Raw genomic sequence first — 19,006 nt, 5'->3', positions numbered from 1 at the left:
ACTGGATTAGTCCCTCTATAAAAATTTGATTCTGTAAGTTTTCGGAAATAGTAAATAAAAGAAAAATTTATCAGTTATATATTTTCAAATTAAAGCTAAAATTATAAATACCTTTTGACTTATTTTATACGTTGAATCTTTTTCTGGAACAATATTTGCATTTGCAAGTTCATTCTGTTGATTTTGATCAAGAAACTCTCTTAGATCATCTAGAATATTGATAATTGTAATTAAAACCTGGCCGTTCGTCTCTGAACTCGAGATAATGCTTTTTTTCTGAATAATATCATTGATCTGAGAATTGAGTTTCTCCATGATTCTTTCAGGTCTTGTTTTGTCAACTTCAAGAACATCATTTCTCATCCTTTTTTGTTTGTTTGTCATAATTTCCTTTGCTTGATCTTCTTTAGTCTTTTTAATTGCTTTTTTACCACTAATTTTATGATTCTCGTTCTTATCGGTTGAATCTTCTTCATCATTTTCCTCTTCACTAGATGATCTTCGATCTATCTCTTCTTGTGTCCTCTTATTTTTCTGAGATTCGCTGTTTGTTGACGATAGTGGTGTTGATTCATTGATTTGTGAATCTTGAGCAATATTTTCATGAAAAATTCTTTTCACCTCAATCTCTGTTAAAATCTTGTATGGTGGTAGATTATTCTTGTCTTTCAGAGGAGTATGAGAGAATTTGGAAATACGATCGTTCATTCTAACCATTTTCGGCAGTCCTTTCCAATCTGGATTAGCTGAAGAATTACGACGGAAAGTGGCTTTCAATTCCTCTGAATTGTCTAATGAAAATAGAAGGATTAGTTTTACTGGGAAATAATTGATTTCTTATGATAACTTACCTCCGAGTGACAAGATTTTTCCATGAAAATCAATATTCCCAACCTTGAATTGAAAGCAATTTCTTGTATTCGAATTATACATAGAAAAAGGTAAAACTAATTCATTTTCAATGAAAGACACTTTCTTCAATTTCAAAAGAACTGGTTGTTGCACTTTCTCATCATCGACGATCCAATATGCCATGGTTATACAATGAATTGTATCTTGGTTCATTCGTTGAGATGATAATATTGATTCATTGGGTTCACTTGACTTCATCGATGATGAATTTGATGAGCTTTTCCCAGATCCAGGATAAGATTGTTGACTTGGTTGTGAGGAAGACTTTGCACTTGTTGATGGAATCGGTTCGATTGAAGTTTCTTTCAAAGGTTGCTTGAACTTTCCAAATACTTGCATGTTCTTGAAATTTCTTGTGATTCCAGGCCAACTTTTCGGCTTGGTGGTTTCAATTGATTTTTTGAAAGATGTAGAAACTCGACTCATGATCAATGATTAAATTCAATAGTCAAACTATTGTATTGTGTGAACAAACACTGGTTGAAACAAAACTGTAAATGAGCTTATTGACAAGTGAACATTTTTATTTGATCAAAAAGATGTCTAAAATTAGGTAATAAATGGATTTGAAATTGAATCCCTTGAGACTTTCACATTAATTTGATTTGAGATCATTGGATACAGGATTTTTGAGAAAAATTTTCTGACATTGAATAAATTTGAAAGTTGATAATTGATTTAAATTTCATTGGATTCACTAAATTGTTTAATCCAATGAAAATTAAAGAAAAAAATTAGTCTAAATGAAGATCGTTTATAATTGAAAGTAGAAAATGAAAGTAAAATTGAAAGAATAATTAGAATTGAAACGAGATATTTGAAACAATTTTGAAGGAATAGTTAATCTTTTTTTGCTTCTCCTTGTTGATTCTGGGAAATCAATTGCTTGAGTAAAGCTGCATTAGCTGGGTTAGTAAGGAAAGCTAAAGTCATTGGATCAATTGTACCCGCAAATGACTGATTTTCTTTTACCTCAGATCCTGATGGTTGGATAGATCCACGAGATTTTTCATCGTTTTTTTCTACCTCAGGTTCTTGATCAGCGTTTTTAGATTTTTTGGAAGCTAGATTTTCATCAAACAAAGCAGAGTTCTTTCGTTTTGGAAAATATGAATCTATCGTACCTTTTTTTGTTGGATCCACTTTACTAGCATTACTATCAGAGCCTCTGCTTTCTGATCCGACACTTTCAGTCATCTCAGTGTCAGACTTTGATTTTCCGGGGATCGGTGAATATTTTAAACTCAAGTTGTGGACAACATTATCTTTAGCTGGAGTTGAGGTCAATTTCTTTGAAACAGAATCACCAGTTCCTTCTTTTTCTTTACTTTCCTCTTTTGATTGAGGATCTTGAATCTCGGAATCATTGGTATCTTCCTTTTCTGAACCTGAGAATATTCGGTCAGGCTCATCACCAAGATTTAAATCACGCAAAAAGTCATCGTCATCCTGGTTGAAGCCAAGACTTTCTTGTGAATTTGCAGGTGTCCTTGGTGATCCAGGATTCTCATTTTCAGCCGTTTCACCAGTATCTTCCTTTTCAACGGGTCCCACGTTATCTTCTTTCAAATTATCTTGATTTTCATTATCTGCTCCTACAGTAGTTGCTGACATCGAGCTTTTATTGGCAACTTCATCATTGTCCTTTTCTTTATTTGGATCCGCATCTTTCTCACTTGCATGTTTCGGTGAAGACTCGTAAACCATAGAAATGTCTGGAATCATGACTCTTGGAGAAAGATTCACTGAATTTTTAGAGCTGGAGCTTTCAAGATTTTTAGATCGGCGAGAACTAAGAACAGGAGTTTGAAATCTTCGATCTTTCGGCTTTGGTAGCGTATAGGTATCAGCATCTTCATACTCTTCGTTATCAGCGTCTTTATCGCTCGTATAAATCAAATCTTCATCTTCATCAGATGTTTCCATTTGATCCCAACCTCTAGTTGAGTTTACTTTGGTTCTTTTATAATGGATAGCTTTCGCCAAAGCTGCACCAAGATGTTTCTCCATTGTTTGATCATATGATTTTCGACCACACTTTCGCATAGTATTATTAATCAGAGCTTGAAGTCGATCCGTACCAAGCTGCTTATTATAGGCTCCAGCGCAGGGAAAAGTCAAAGGATCTTCGTAATTCCATAGGTTTAGAAGAGATTTTTTGCCACCTTGACCTCTTAGTGTCACACCTGAAACCCAATGATCAGGGAAGCAAGTTTTAGCAATTGTAGTGATCACATTTGAAGGTTCACGATCTTGGATATCAGCATTTAAAGATGTCATTGCTCTCTTATACCACGAAGTCTTGACTGGTAATAAACCTTCGATTAATGTGATATTTCCACTTTCTCGAGTACAATCTTCTTCATCTATTATTGTAATATCACAAGAATATTGGATTCCAGAATCAAAGTTATCTATCTGTTTGTGATTTTCAAATTTGTTTTCAATATTTTGAATCAATTTGATAAGATTCGAATGTATCTGAGATACTTCTAAGAATAATAATCGATAGGGGTCAAAAGATGAAAGGCTTTCTAATAGCACTTGAAATTTGGTAATATTTCTCATAGTAGAATCCAACAAATCTTTCTGTGAACCAGAATCTTCGATACTGGTAGAATCTTTATTGACCAATGACGAGCCTTCAGCACTATCAGTAACGTAGCCAGATGACGATTTAGACACATTTGGTGTTGGAGCTTTAACTGATGAACTTGGTTTCTCCAAAATTGCTTGTTGTTTCTTTGGTTTCGAAGAATCTTCTTTTTCTCCGGTTCTTTTTTCAAGTTTCGCTAAATTTTCAACATGATGAATGAAACCATTGAAATCTTTACTTGTTACCGATTCCATTTTACTGCCAGATTGCCTGATCACAATAATATTCTTGATTGATAGCCAATGATTGATCTTATTAGCCAAATTAGGAAGCTTTTTCACTTTCATTCTTTCACAGAATGCAGAGTAAAACTCGCTCAACTCCTTGGAATCGCCTGAAAAAGAAAAAAGAGATTAGAATTTAGAAAAATAATCTAATATCAAAAAGAAACTCACCTCCAATACAAGCGATCATTGCTGGTAAAGCTTTATATCCAGCAACCTGAATATGGACTAGATTGGCTGAATGTAATCGATCTGGTTTCACTTCAGCTGGAATCGCATTTTCCTGGATTTTGAAACCAACAGGCACAGATTTTTCAGACTCATTCGCATCTCGAATGCGAAGAAGAGCAACAACAACTTTTTCGTTGGCCATTAGGTTACACAATGATCCAACAATCGTAGATTGATTCAAAATAGTATTTGATCTTTTAGGGAATTTTCTCGTTGATAATCGAAAATTATAACACTTTCTTTTAGGCAAAATGTCCATAGAATTAGGCAGAAAAATAACACTTTTTGGGTATTTTCATGTACTAAAAGCACGGAAGTTGATGGCAAACTATCATAAAATCACTTTTTGATGAATTAAAATGAAAAACTGATAAAAATTTAAAAAAAAGACTTCCTAAATCGATAAGATAAAATTTAATCTTTTCCGCTAAAAGCGTAGAACAATTTAAAGCGTCGTTGTTGCTTAGCAACATAGATTAGAATAGAATCATTATCTTATCTATTAGAAAAGCACGTTTTTCCTTTAAACCATGTGTTTTAAATGTGCTTCAGTCAATAATTTAAGTCAATATTTTAAGTAAATTATTGCTTTAATTAATTGAGTTTTAATATTAGTTTAAACCATTAATATGTGCTTATTTAAATTTAAATTACCATAGATATCAATATCTTAATTTGTTTCAAGTTTAAAATGAATATTGACTCAGTGATATCTTTGAGAACCGCTAACAGGAGAAAGCGTTTCGTTCATCATCTTCACCAAGCTCAATATATTGAAAGTTTACCCGATTTGGCTGATTCTGATCGCGAAAATAATGTTCTTTCTGACTCAGAGATTGACAGTGAATTTTCCGGTCAAAGTCTCAACTCATCATCCGATCAACTTTCCAGTATCACCGATGATTCTCAACATATTCAAGTGAAAGTTTATAGTGAGATTCTAATTTCAGCTATTCTCAGTAAATCTCATTTATCTCTTAAAGCAGCAGAAAGAGTTGTGAATCTTTTCAATGATTTTACTTTGCGATTTTCTTGTGATCCTGTACTGTTGCCAAGTGTTCGTTATCAATGGGATAAAAGATCAAAGAAAAATCCGATTTGTGTTTATGTACTTTGTGAAAATCAACATAGTCACGGACCCTTTATTGGTGAACCATCAAAATATGGAAATTTCATTTGCCAAGGAAATTTGTTCCAAGCCAAAATCAAAAATGATAGATTCTTTCTCCACATTCAATTCAGAAATCAGTTAGAAAGTCATTTACCGACTATTCCAGATTCGCAGTGGATTCAAACAATGGATCAAGAAGAAACAAATGATATTTCGAATGGTAAAATGGCAAGAAATCTGGAAAATTCATTCAAAGATTCTAATTTGAATATAAAGAAAATTACTCTTACGATCCATTCAGATGAAGTTCAAGTTGGCAATAGTTCAAGCGTGAAAATATTTCCCGTTTTTGTTTCTATCAACAATCTAAAACCAGAATACAGAAAGAAACATTATTTTCTAATTGGACTTTTCGTCGGCAAAGTTAAACCTGATGTTTCTGCTTTTCTTGGACCCATTTGTCAAGAGCTCAAAAGTTTAGAAGAATATCCAATTTCATGGAAAAACAATGATAATATTGAAGTGATAGCCACTTTTATTTGATTGCTCTCGTTGCAGATGCTCCTATGAGAGCATATCTAAGAGGGGCTAGACAATACAATCATATCTATGGATGTGATTGGTGTCTCATCAAAGCAACATCATCGACGCGAGGATCAAGAATCTATTCTGTTTTGGATCAAAATGAAATACAGCAGATTAAAAGAAAACATGAAGATTTCATTAATTTCGAAAGTTTGAATCTTGGTGAAGAAATTCAACTGAATCAAGAATCTAGATTTCATGGCATTATTGGTGGATCACCACTTTTACAATTATCCAAATTCAATATTGTAGATGGCATAGCAGTTGAACACATGCATTGTTTAATTTTGGGAATCTTTCGTGGCTTATTTTTACGCGGTTGGCTTGGAGAAACTAATATCACTGTATTTGAGAAAAGAGTTGAAAAGTCATATTTCAGAAAAGAATTATCCAGAAGAATTGAAGATATTTCTGTTCCATCAGAAATTACCAGAGCTCCAAGAAATCTAGAGCATATCAAATTTTGGAAAAGCTCTGAATATGAAGCGTTTTTATCTTATTATTTTCTGCCCCTGATGAAAGGTTTACTTAAACCGAAAGTGATCAACCATATTCTTGTTTTCATTAGAATCCAACAAATTTCTCATTGTGGACCGATTGATCAAGATTCTGTTTCTGAATTGAAGAATCTTATATATGAATTTCAGAAAGGTGTTTTGGAAATTTATGGAATCTCTTTCATGTCTTATAATCTACACATTCTAAGCCATCTACCTGATTCCGTCATGTTTCTCGGTCCGACCAAGAACATCTCATCTTACGCTCTTGAAAATTACATGGGCATTCTCAAAGAAAAAGTGAGACGATCATCAAATATCGCTCCATCTCTAGTAAGAATATTCATCAACGATTTTAGATATCAAGAGATATTGAATTCAATAGTGAACTGGCCATTAAGTGAAAAAGAGAAACGTGATTTTGGTTTCAATGATTATCAATATGATGAAGATATGAAACGCGTTATTCCTATCAAAGAAACTGAGAATCACATGGAAGAGACACAAATGTTGGATCGAATTCGCCAAATTCTTGGCCGAGAAGCAGATGAATATGAAATTTCATTATTCAAGACGGTTTCAATCAATGGAAAAAGATTTTCTTCAATTCAATATGGCAAGAATAAAGTTCGATGTGATTCCATAATCAAATCCAATGACGAGGAATATATGGAAATTCAGATTATTTTCAGCTTTAGAAACGAGTTCTATGCTTTTTGTCATCTCATAGATGTTTCACCGGTCAGAATCTCATTCAAAGGAATCACTGGATCCTTTTTATTCAAGCTTTCTCACTTGTTTGAAATTAAGAAAGCTAATTATGGTGAATCGTATGTGAAACTTGACCAAAAAATCAAAAAATGCTTCATTATAAATAGCACTAAATTCCATTACAAGTATCACCGCGACTTTTTGATCGAACCTTTCCTCTTCAACATTTAAGCTTTTTTCTACGTTTTCTTACGCTTTCTTAGGCTTTCTTACGCCATTTACGCTTTATTTTCTCGAAAGCCATCATTAATTCAATTCTTTTTTCACAAATTCTTTTCATTAATTGTTTTTCATCACCAGTTTATTTCTTTAATTAGTTTTCCTCAATCAGATATCCTGTTTCTTTAAAATTAGTGTTTAATTGTGATTCTTTTTCTCAATATCTATTAATCATTCCATCAAAATTTCTGTCTGTTGAATCTTTTTTCAATGCGCTTTAACAATTTCTAAGATAGCGTTCAATCATCTTACATTGTGAATTAAATTGTGAATTAAATTGTGAATCTCCGCTCTTTTTGCCACCAAATCATCATCGAATCATCGTCACATCATCGCCTCATTATCATCTTATAATATCAAAAATAAATAATCAAGAACCATGGTTAAACGTAAGTATCCTTTTTCCTCACTTTATCCATGCATTATCATTTGAATTCTAATTCTATTTTCTTTCACTTTTTCCTCAGCCAATCAAATCTATAAATCAAAATTCAATCCAAAAAAGGTATCAGTTAATAGTTCGATCGGGAAAAAGATTATTAGAAAAATTATTCTCCCTAAAGAAAAATCAAAGAGGTTGGATTATTTTATTGATGAAATCAGCGACATTTTCGCTTCATATTTGGAAATCAAAGAAAATCTATCGAGTAATTGCCTTCATCAAATTTTCAAAGATTCACAAAGCAACTCGGAAATCGAGAAAATGGATTTCTCCCAAGAAATCAAAGATATGGAGATTGATTAAATTCACTGTTTCATATATGTTATTCTGGTTTATTATGGTATTCTGGATCCTGTTTCCAAGTTTATTTTTACTAATTTTCAAAGATAATTTTTCACAATAATTCAAGCCAAATTTTATCAAAATATCTATTTTCCATTTAAAAAGTGTCAACAATTTGCCTAGTTTTTGAATTTTACATTGATTCTATGATCTCTTTTATAACAATCCATCAAATTCATTAAAAATGTTATTCTGATATCAATCATTCAAAGCTTTTTCTCATTTTACTTGAAAATTTTGGAGTTTCTAATTTTGAAAATTAGAAATTTCCAAGATCATTCTGACTGTCAGAAATTGTGATTCTGAACTTGAGTCTTTTTTGAGACAAAAAACGAACATTTGTGTTCAATTTGATTTTGACTTTTAATTGAGTCAATCATTGACTCAATTTTGCGTAAAAAATTGATCAATTTTTTGTCAAAAAAAATTGTATGTTCATTGGGTACTTTCACGTCCCTGGAAAGTGGAGGTTAGACAAAGTTGACGAATTAAATGAATTCCATAAAAAATCTGTTTTCGTAACTGAACAAAGGATGATCCAAGTTTCAACTTTGACCTCGATTCCCACAAAAATGTCGATCGAAGAAATTTGCAATGCCGTTTATGGACTCAGTTTTTATACTCCTACAAACCCACAAAGTCTCAAATCTTAACTTAAATGTTCAAGTTTTTATCAGCACTATTCCATAGTTTATTACGAAATTGACAAATAAAGGAAGACAAAGAAGGACCAGTCCATCGTGAACACTTGGATGAAGTAATTTCGAGAATTGTATTGATCTTCTTCAAGTTCAGGCTCAGCTATCGGGTCGACATTCACGATGGGCGACTGAGCTAACATTGGATGGTGAAGGACATGACGACTAATACGCCAAGCAGATGCATTCAAAGCCTTAGCGAGATATGGATACCTTAACAATAACTGTTGTTGCAAAGGATCGAGCTATTTCAAGGATACACGCCACATGACTTCAATAACTATTGGATCGCAACCAACTGTTGGCTCATCGAGAATCATTAACCTTGGTTTATGGATAAGAGTGCAGATGAATGAAACTCTACGTTGTTGTCCACCACTTAGTTGACCTATGGATCGAGACTCTTGTGGAAGGCCTAAGCGTTCACACAACACTTTTGCTTTGGCTTTACACTCTTTGTTTGGGATCCTATACAAAGCACCAAAATAGTTGATAATCTCAGAAATGGTCAAATTGTCATTTAAAGCTGTATCTTGTGGCATGTAACCCAACCCACAACCAGGAATATCAAGCAATGGATGGCCCAAAGTCAGGCCAAAGAGTCGAGTTGCTTTGAGCCTTGAGAAACTTGAACATTTAACTTAAGATTTGAGACTTTGTGGGTTTGTAGGAGTATAAAAACTGAGTCCATTAGTGGCATTTAAAATTTCTCCGATCGACAGCTTTTAAGGAATTCGAGGTCAAAGTTGAAACTTAGAGCATCTTTTGATTATGAAAGCAGATTTTTCATGAAATTCATTCAATTGGTGTAAATTTTAAAAAACAACTAGAATATGCACTCATTTTTCGAGTTTCTATACAACAGATCAGTTCAGTTATAGTCGAAACTCCGTTTTCCAGGACCGTAAAAGTAAAAAAGAGAGGTTAAATTCGTCGATCCTAAACTTGTTGGAAAACATCAACGATTGAACACTTTTTTCAATTTACCAACAGCTCTCATTTTCCCCAATCATTATCCAGCCTGCGGATTTTCGCAATGAAACATTCTGTACTTGCAGAACTCGACTGTTTATCTTGCTGTACATGTTTATCGACCCATATCTCAGTTAATATATGTGCTAGAGTCATTAAACTTTACTCACGAAATTAACTGAACATCATTAATAATGAATGTCGAAAAAATGGTTCCATGTGCATGCGAAACGCTTGAAATGTCCTAAAGCGCGTTTACACAAGTACGATTTTTGTTCGTTAGGGGTGCGTTTCCGCATAAAATGATCGAACTCAGCTCGTCGAGTTCTATAAAGTCTCAAAGTTTCACCAAGAAATTCTGCAGACTAGATACGGAAGTTATACCAAACGGTTTCCAATAAGTTTTCATTAACTTTAAATCCAAGTCAAATGAAGATGTAGATTGAGTTGTCACTGCCATCTATTGAAATAATATTGTACTCCGAGTAAATACAAAATCATTACACAACTTGATCAACGATGAATTATTACATGTTTTCAGAGCTTTTTACAACATTACAGAACTAACAATCAATTCGTATTTCCATTCCTGACTATGCTATGAATATCTTGGGTAAAACAGCCATTCTGAATGGATGAATATTGCTAACTTTGTTAAATCGACAAAAAATTTCACCATTAGCTTTCTGTATCACTATTTTGTTGAAAAACACTAATGTTATAAAACTAAAGATCGTTCTGTTTCCTGTTGAATAGATATATTAGCTTGTTGAGAAAGTTCTGAAACCCTAAAATTTTTGAATTTCAAATATTTCCATTAGCTTTTAAAATGTCATTCGGTCGAGCCACTCTTGTGAGGTTAGACTGAGAGTAAATCTGAAAGGATTGAAGATGATTTTTAATTCTTGATGTTGCTTAGCAATTGTGAAAAGCCAAACGAAAAATGTTTCAAATCATGAAAAGCAAATTAATCTGATGGAAAAGAGAAAAATTTCCTTTCAGCAAATTTACCTTACAATTGTTATGAGGTCAAACGGAAAAAAAGGTTTCAACTGGTCAAGAGCTTTCTTCTTTGTAAGTACCCTTACCATTTCTTGTGCATTTCTTCCTCATCTCTCACCAATCATCATCAACACTTTTTTGCTAATAATCTTCCTTTATATAAATGTATAAAGAGAAGGAGAAAGAGAGAGAGAGAGAGGAAAGTGGATTGTTAAATCTCGTTTGACTACTCAAATTTCAATTTTCACCTTAACCGACAATTTATCAATCCTCCCTCTTCACTCTCTCTTTTCATCATCATTATCTCACTTTACTTGATTACTCAAATACAACTGAAAATTTCCCTTCGATCATTTTAAGTATTGGTTCGCATGAACCTCAATACACATTGTAAAAGTACAATTTAACTAATAATCCGAAGTGAGCGTAATTTACTGATTTTTTTGTGCCTTGCATTTTATAGTGTCTTTATTTTCCCCTTTTAACAGTTTCTGTAAGCTAACAGAAAAACAAAACGTTAGTCATTTGTTTTAACCTGTTAGTTGTTAGTTGACTCTTTAGTTTTCCAGTTCAACGGTTTTTTTCTCATCTTTATTATAAACCCATATTTACATTGCTAAGATGTCATTGGAAATGGATGCAGCAAATTCTGGTTCATCGATATTCAACAATAACAACAACAATAGTGATGACAATTTAAAATGTGGAAAATTGAAAGGTGTTAACTCTACAAAGCAAAGTAAAAAAAGTGATGGAAAACAAGATTCAAGTGAAAAATATCAAGAAAAAATTGCCACCATTAGGTCAATGTTTGCTAAAGAATACGAATCTCATCCCGAACTGTATGATGAATGTGACCACAGGAAAGTGATGGAAAAGGATTTCTGGGTTTCAAGGTTCATGGCAGATCCTAGTGAATCAGTTGAGGATTCTTATGAGAAATTACGGTCAACAATGGAATGGAGACGATCCTTTGGTGTCAACTCTTTTGACCCTTTTACCATACCCAAAGAGATTTATCAGATTGCTGCACTGATTCCTTACGAGAAGGATCGACAAGGTAGACCAACACTTTACATTCGTGGTAAAATTCATCGTAAAATTGAACAGTTAGAAGATAAAATAAAACACTACTTAGTCAATGTGATTGAACAATTGGATTCAGCCAAGGAATCAAGGGAATCTTGGATTATCATTCTTGATGCTTCAGATGCCAATTTTTTCAACACTGATCTTGACATGATCATGTTTCTCTTTGGTACCCTTCGTAATCGTTATCCTCGCGGTGTGGCCACAGCCTTGCTTTACGGTTTACCCTGGCTTCTTGGTGCCTTTGCCAATATGGTGATATCCTTTTTACCTTCTGATTCTGTTGCAAAGATTAAATTTGGAGGCAAAAAAGAGTTGAACGAGTTAATTGATGAATCCAATTTACCTGATTGGCTAGGTGGTACCTGTACAGTCAACTATCGTCGAGTACCTAAAGGAGCTATCTCTTGCTACGAAATGGCTGAGAAGGAGTTTAACATGACTAAAGCTGATGTTGATAAATTGATCAAACCTTTTATTCAATACTTGAAACCCGAACTTTGTGTTGAAGTGGATCCTTGAAAGCAACAATATAAAAAAGAATCCATGTTTACCATGATGATGATCATTGTTTGAACATTATACACAACTGTTAACATCATCACAGGAACATTCATCATCCTCATTATCTATTGTTTCTCTTTAACACTTTGCCATCTCGACCAACATCGAAAAACACTCTCATTGTTTAACCGTCTTCATCGTCATTTACCACCTTCTCATCAATCAATTGTTATCAAAGGAAACATAACCGGTTCACAATATCAGAATATTAATCAATCTAAATCTTTGCCGCTTTACCAATTTCGTTAATATTTTTGTTACACTTGGATTCATTTTTTTGTCGGTTTTGAAAACTGATCAAATTTTCTCTTTTTTAACAAAATTAATATTTTTTACTTATTTCTTCTTCACACTCACTGAGATACATTTCCTGCTGATTCAGCTCACCCTTTTGTTCCCAAATGAATCTCTTTCGAGTAAAAAATTGTAAAAATGTAAACATTTGGTGATTATATTGTACTATTAATAAATAATATTTTTTCACATCACCATATTGCATTTCCAACCTTGATTTCTTGAACCCTTTCTCGTAAATTGTGTAATTTCAATCCTCGTCAAACCTCACTCTTGCCTCACTTGATTGATGGTCAAATTACAGAGTAATTTAATGCAAACCATTCAAATTAACTAACTTAACAAGTTTTGGTTAGCCTTGAACGCCTGTAAAACCAGTCAACTATGAAACAGCATCATTGAGTTTAGCGTAGTTTCCATAAACTACTGACGAACATTTCAACGTTTCTTTCAAAGTTTAACCAATTCTTCGCAACACTAAGATCCAGACGAAATGGCCTCTGTTTGATTAGCTTTTAAATCAATGACCGTAAGATGTGATCATGTTTCCTCTATCGAGTCAGGATCAATTCCAGTTGCAATACCATGTTTACTCAATGCTCATTGCTCTTTGCCTTGACCTTTTCTGTGATAGACGACTCCTCTTAGAACGACAAGAACTTGAATATGACTTGACAATATTATCATGCGATTTTTTGCTTAAAAAAGACAACAAACTCTTTGGATGTGCCAGAGTATTTCCATGTAGTTTACTTTTATATCTTTCGACTGGTTGACGTTTCGCTTTCCACTCCAGATAAACATAAATCAAGGGTAAAATAATCAACCCAATGAGTATAGCGATTAAAATAAAAGTCAGCAAAGTATCAGATGAATCAACGAGGTTGGTATCACAGGCAACTAAACAATAGCGATCCAATGTGTAATTATCAACGGTCATTTCCACCCACCACTGAAACTTCTTATTAACAGTCTCGTTTAGCAAACAGGTCATCTTGTTGGAATCAGGTTTTAAAAAAACATCGACACATTTCTTTTTAAGGAGGGTGACATTTTGTTTTATAAGGACAATGTGAACAACTGGACGTGAATAACTTGGAACAATATAGTCATGAAATATTTCCAATATTATATCAGTTTCCATGCTGAACCGAGCAAACAGAATCACTGGCGCTGGCATAAATTGAATATTCAAGTTATAGGCAGCATTAACCTTCTTTTCATGTGAATACATCACTATACTAAATTTTTCATGAAACACATTACCTTCAATAATTAGAGGAGCACATTGCATCAAAGTGCTGTTTACAACTCGACAGGGTGTCAAAAATGATTCGAACACTGTTACATTTTTTACGCCTTTTGACGTAAACAATTGATAGTGAGGCTGATACAATGAGTCGAAATTTTTGCCCCTTAAGGGCAGATTTAGGGGTCGTTTTTGAAATGTTATCCACTCGGTGGCTTCAAAAGATGGTGTCTCTCGGATGTAAATGGTCATATTAGTTGCCAAGGGTCGATTATTTATCTTGATAATCACGGTCATGAAAGATGCACCAGCGGAATCACCAGACATCGTCAGCAAGAATGTGCACAGAGATCCAAAGAAGACATGTTTTTTATCAACTTCATGGCCAAGGTTTTTATTATTCAAAGTGAATTTTGTGTAATCAGTAAAATATTCATTTGGACAATAAGTGAACTGAACCTTAATGATTCCTTTTTGTCCTAGGAAAGTGTAGTCTGGTGCATATGTAATGCCGGGATCACGAGCGTAAATTTCACTAAAAATGCTCATATTTAGTCTACTCCTGCAACAATTGGCATTATCAATTAGATATACGATTTCAATTTGCTCTTTTGCATTTAGCTTATTATCTTGTTGTTTCTTAATATCACATGTCCAAGTTGAAATAAAAATACTTATATTATTACACACAAAATTATTACTATAATTGAATTTCAATGTAGTAGAAGATTCATAAATAGTAGATTGAAAACGAAGGATAAAGTCACCAGGCCTGTTTTTAATATCGGTATCCACTGGAAAATTAGGAATGATCCTAACAAGTCCTCCAGTTCGAGGTATTGATTTAGGAATGCTCAATCTAACGCAACATATGGACGGAATTGCACAAGCTGTTGTGGTGTAAAAACATGATTGACAATATATTGAAGAACCAAAAGTAGACACTAAAATTAAAACATAGATACTGTACATTTTTCATTACACTGGCTTACAAAAAATAAACAGTCGATCGGATTCGTCAAAGATATCCGATTGAATCGAAAAGGATTCGAGTGATTTCAATGTTAACTTGGATTTGTTGAAAATGGTTGATTTAAAATATTTTAATAAAAATTGAGTAAAAGTAAATTTCATATTAAAAACTGAAATCAGATATTTATTGGAACATGAAAAGACGAAGAAATTTGTCAATTTAATAAATTAAAGCTGGATAATTAGCTTATTCACACTATTTTCCGAGCAAATTTTATAATTTATCTTGTTATTGTTATTTTGTTTTGATCTATTTTTCATGTTTTGCTTTTCAATCAAATTGAAAACCCAATTTACTCTACCAATTGATTTGAAATTTATTTAATTTACTTTTCCTTGTTATACCATCTCAATTAGATTATATTAAAAGGAAGTTGATTTAATCGGTTGGCTTTTTCCTTGTTAAAAAGGTACTAAAAGTGCTTCGATAGTTGCAACTCTAAACCAGTTTTCAGGTTTAACAATCGCTGCTTCAGCTTTCATTGTTGAAATAACCGCTATTGATGGACAGTTGGCTTACAAAATTAATTGTTTCTCAATCTAAAGACTCACTGTTTAGTGTTGATTCAACTACAAATGCCTGTAAGATCCACAATATTTGCTTAAGCATTCAAACGAGTTGGCTAAGTACATGTAAAGTGTATGTGTGGTGACAAGTCGTTCATTCAAGTCTGAATTTTTAAGACATTTTATTCAATTCAATGTCTCTAGCTGATGTCCTTTGATTTTATCTAGTAATGTTGATCCTCATCAGTTAGTTAATCGCACCTATGGTTACCTTCGGCAATTACGGAATATATTAAGCTCTTCAAGGCTGCTTCCAGAATTCCTAATTGTATTTCACTTTGACTGCTGCCATATTTTTCATCATTAACATGTTAACAGTCTTGTATAAATTGTAAGTTTCTTTTAAATTGAATCTATCCAGGAATTCCCATCGAGTAATCATAAATGATGTAAGATAAAAAACATGATTCTAATATCTATTAAAATGATAATTTATCGGTTTTAAGAGTTTATTTAACTTTCATTGAACTCTTCATCTTTAATAAGTCGTAAGATATTTATCACATAAAAGATTTATGTTCAATGTTTCAAAAACAAGGAAAAAGGTTTTATCATTTTGACCATTACAAGTTATTCAATTATAAAAATTACAATTGAATATAAAATGATAAGGAAAATACTACAAGTTCATCGTGAACCTGAAAGGTTAATTAGATTCAATTCTTTAGTTGATCCGTACAAGTTAAATGACCAACAAAACGGCGACGATTAAATAGACATTGAGAACGTTATAAATGCACTTTTGGACAAGCTTTTAGCAATTAAACCAGAAATACTCTTATGTACTTAAGTTATCACGATAATGACAATACGCAGTTACGTCAACTTCACCTTGGATGGATCAATGCTAACATGAACTACCTTGAGGCAGCTGAAACTAGACAGAGATGTTTAATTGAGTAGATGCCCGACGATTGATGGTAGTCTTTAGATGTAGGAAGTATTGGTGAAGCCTGTAATTGGTGTTCAGATGAATCGGCATCAAGATTCTGATTGACGCTCTTTTAATTTAGCAGGAATATTGACGTATTTTAACTGTAATGATCTTATTATGACGCGATTTACTGGTTCCTAATTGCGTTATATGATTGAAGAGTGGATGTATACAAATAATTAGTATGGCTGATTTGGATCATTGATTGTAAGTTTGCAACACGAACCGCTGAACAATTGGAAGCTACTAAAAATAAATATTTAAAAATTTGTTTGTGTGTTGTTTTGTATTGCCAATTTAAGCTAGAATGTGCAAAAGTTGATTTGACTTTAGACCATGATACATTTTTTAGAAAGATTTTGGTTCATTTTAGGTAATTTGTGATGAAAGAATGGAAAACATAGGAATAAAAATAGAGATAAAAGATAATAAAATTGTGTTCTTTAAAAGTAGATTTGAAAAACAAAACTAATATTCAGCATTATAATCTGGAAGTTTTGATATGTCCAAATCTTTAAAATAAGCATGTTTAACTGCAGCTTTAGCAGATACCCTCTTATGAGGATCGTAAATGAGCATCAACTGAAAAGTGAAATTGAGAAAAAAATTGGAAGAAAAACAAATTAGAATTTGAAATTTAAAATGTATTGGAGCGATCCATTGATGGTTACCCTCGCATAGTTAATTTAACTTGAGATGCATAAAAACACTTTCAAATTACTCTCCAGGTCTTTTTTGATCAGGGAAAAAGGTTTGGACAATTTCTGATTAGTTTTGATTAAGTTTTGCGCAAAAACAAAAATTTTTGACGGAGAAATTTTTTGAGTTCAGAATTGAAAATTTTTACAGATTTTTCGAATTTGCGCGAGAAATAAAGACTTTAGACTGTATCTACAGAATTCAGCCCCCTTATGCATCCAATCTGAGGTCCAGATGCAGCTGAAAGTCTTATTTCAAGTCCAAAATTTCGAAAAATCTGCAAAAATTGTGATTTCTGAGCTCAAAAAATTTCTCCGTCAAAAATTTTTGTTTTTGCGCACAACTTAATCAAAACTAATCAGAAATTGTCCAAACCTTTTTCCCTGATCAAACAAGACCTGGAAAGTAATTTGAAAGTGTTTTTATGCATCTCAAGTTAAATTAACTATGCGAGGGTAACCATCAATGGATCGCTCCAATAAATAAATGAAAACAAATGAAATAATGTATTATTTTACCTTTAAAAGATCGTCACCAGTTTCTCCGATAACTGGTTCAAATGAATTGAGAATATTTTCTTTCCAGCAAGGAAAATGACTTTTGTAAGCAGGTAACTTTGATACACCAGGCCAAGTTTTTTCAGTTGGTGTACCCAAAACTCTACAATTACAAAAAACAAAAAATCAAAAAAATTGAATTTTTCTCTCTATCTCTCTCTCGCTCTCTCTTGGAAAGTAATTTCTATGACATTATTATGGTATTTGACATTGCTATAGGAATCAAGATACTAAAAAATTATTTCGGATAATTTACCTGAAAATTCTAAAAAGTTGATCAATTTCGGAATCTCCACGGAATAATGGTCTCTTTGTAGCCATTTCAGCGAAAATACAACCCACTGACCAAATATCTAAAGATGTTGAATAACGTTCCGAATTGAGTAAAACTTCCGGTGCTCTATACCAGAGAGTAACGACTTCATGAGTATATGGCCTAACTGGTATACCAAATGCACGAGCTAAACCAAAATCAGCCAATTTAATGATTCCTTTAGAATCTAGTAGGAGATTGTGTGGCTTCAAATCTCGATGTATGGTTCTTCGTTGATGACAAAATTTTAAAGCTTGCAGAATTTGATACAGATAACTCTAAAAATTTCAAAAAACAACAAATCAGTAAAAATTTAAATAAAAACAAGAAATAAATCAAAAACAAATATCATCTTTATCAATAAAAATCAAAAAATCTAACCTTAACCAACATTTTATCCATCATTTTATCCTCAGGTAAGCTGTCGAGGTATTTTTTCAAATCCATGGTCAAAAATTCAAAAACCAGGTACAGACGATTTTCTTGCATAATAACATCCTTTAAACTGGAAAACAAAAGATATTCGAGTATTAAATAAGATAGAAAATTTATTATAAAATAAAATATTTCAACCGAAAAAAATGACTTACAATACAATATTTGGATGTGCCAATTCTTTGAGAAGCGTTATTTCTCTAATAGCGGTCGGTGGCACACCTTCATCCTCATTTTCCAATCGGATTTTTTTCAGAGCCACCACAGCATCAGATTTACGTACCTTTGCTTTATAAACAACACCGTAAGTACCTTGAATATTACAAACAGAAAGTAACATAATATCTATAAGATAAAACTATTCAACTTCAAACATAATTTTTATTTATAAAAACTTACCTTCACCAATTTTTTCCATCTTTTCAAAAGCTTCCATGGTCTTGCAATTTAAAAAAAATTAAGAGTTTAATTGTTAAAATTTTAAAGGATATAAATTTAAAAACCAAAATACACACATGGAGCGTTTTAAATTTAAAGCGATGTTGCTTGTATTGTTGTGATTGAATCCATTGGCGCCATTTTAACCAGAGTCCTCTACCGTTTTTGTTGGA

The 19,006-nt window shown here is 32.7% G+C and overlaps 3 protein-coding genes across 3 annotated transcripts; 1 reads left to right on the top strand and 2 right to left on the bottom strand.

Annotated features, from left to right (window-relative positions):
- Window positions 1-10,630: 10,630 nt before the first annotated feature.
- Window positions 10,631-12,803, top strand: LOC107366752 (motile sperm domain-containing protein 2). The gene has a single exon (XM_015934385.3). The coding sequence runs from the start codon at window positions 11,284-11,286 to the stop codon at window positions 12,271-12,273; it is 990 nt and encodes a 329-aa protein (XP_015789871.1). The 5' UTR covers window positions 10,631-11,283; the 3' UTR covers window positions 12,274-12,803.
- A 98-nt stretch (window positions 12,804-12,901) lies between these two features.
- On the bottom strand, window positions 12,902-14,972 carry LOC149094040 (uncharacterized). The gene is made up of 2 exons (XM_089268429.1): window positions 13,876-14,972; window positions 12,902-13,782 (listed from the first exon to the last, which is right to left on the bottom strand). The coding sequence occupies exons 1-2, from the start codon at window positions 14,828-14,830 to the stop codon at window positions 13,199-13,201; spliced, it is 1,539 nt and encodes a 512-aa protein (XP_089124555.1). The 5' UTR covers window positions 14,831-14,972; the 3' UTR covers window positions 12,902-13,198.
- A 1,686-nt stretch (window positions 14,973-16,658) lies between these two features.
- Window positions 16,659-18,929, bottom strand: LOC107366753 (cyclin-dependent kinase 1-A). Its single transcript, XM_015934386.3, has 6 exons — window positions 18,795-18,929; window positions 18,551-18,707; window positions 18,342-18,465; window positions 17,904-18,238; window positions 17,609-17,750; window positions 16,659-16,973 (listed from the first exon to the last, which is right to left on the bottom strand). The coding sequence occupies exons 1-6, from the start codon at window positions 18,829-18,831 to the stop codon at window positions 16,860-16,862; spliced, it is 909 nt and encodes a 302-aa protein (XP_015789872.2). The 5' UTR covers window positions 18,832-18,929; the 3' UTR covers window positions 16,659-16,859.
- Window positions 18,930-19,006: the final 77 nt, after the last annotated feature.

Source organism: Tetranychus urticae, chromosome 2, assembly GCF_039701765.1.
Source record: "Tetranychus urticae isolate SD_2017Ah chromosome 2, NJAU_TeUrti_SD_1.0, whole genome shotgun sequence".
In the NCBI taxonomy this organism is placed as follows: Eukaryota; Metazoa; Arthropoda; class Arachnida; order Trombidiformes; family Tetranychidae; genus Tetranychus; species Tetranychus urticae.
Note: the sequence above shows the minus strand (reverse complement) of the source record. Positions and strands in the feature narration are given on the sequence as shown.

Coding starts and splice junctions, on each gene's coding strand:
- LOC107366753 (XM_015934386.3), bottom strand. CDS start 18,831: ATGGAAGCTTTTGAAAAGATGGAAAAAATTGGTGAAG. Junction 18,466..18,550: donor GCACATCCAAATATTGTATT/GTAAGTCATTTT, acceptor TTTGTTTTCCAG/TTTAAAGGATGTTATTATGC. Junction 18,239..18,341: donor TGGATAAAATGTTGGTTAAG/GTTAGATTTTTT, acceptor TGAAATTTTTAG/AGTTATCTGTATCAAATTCT.
- LOC149094040 (XM_089268429.1), bottom strand. CDS start 14,830: ATGTACAGTATCTATGTTTTAATTTTAGTGTCTACTTTTGGTTCTTCA. Junction 13,783..13,875: donor TGCTCCTCTAATTATTGAAG/GTAATGTGTTTC, acceptor AATTTATGCCAG/CGCCAGTGATTCTGTTTGCT.
- LOC107366752 (XM_015934385.3), top strand. CDS start 11,284: ATGTCATTGGAAATGGATGCAGCAAATTCTGGTTCATCGATATTCAAC.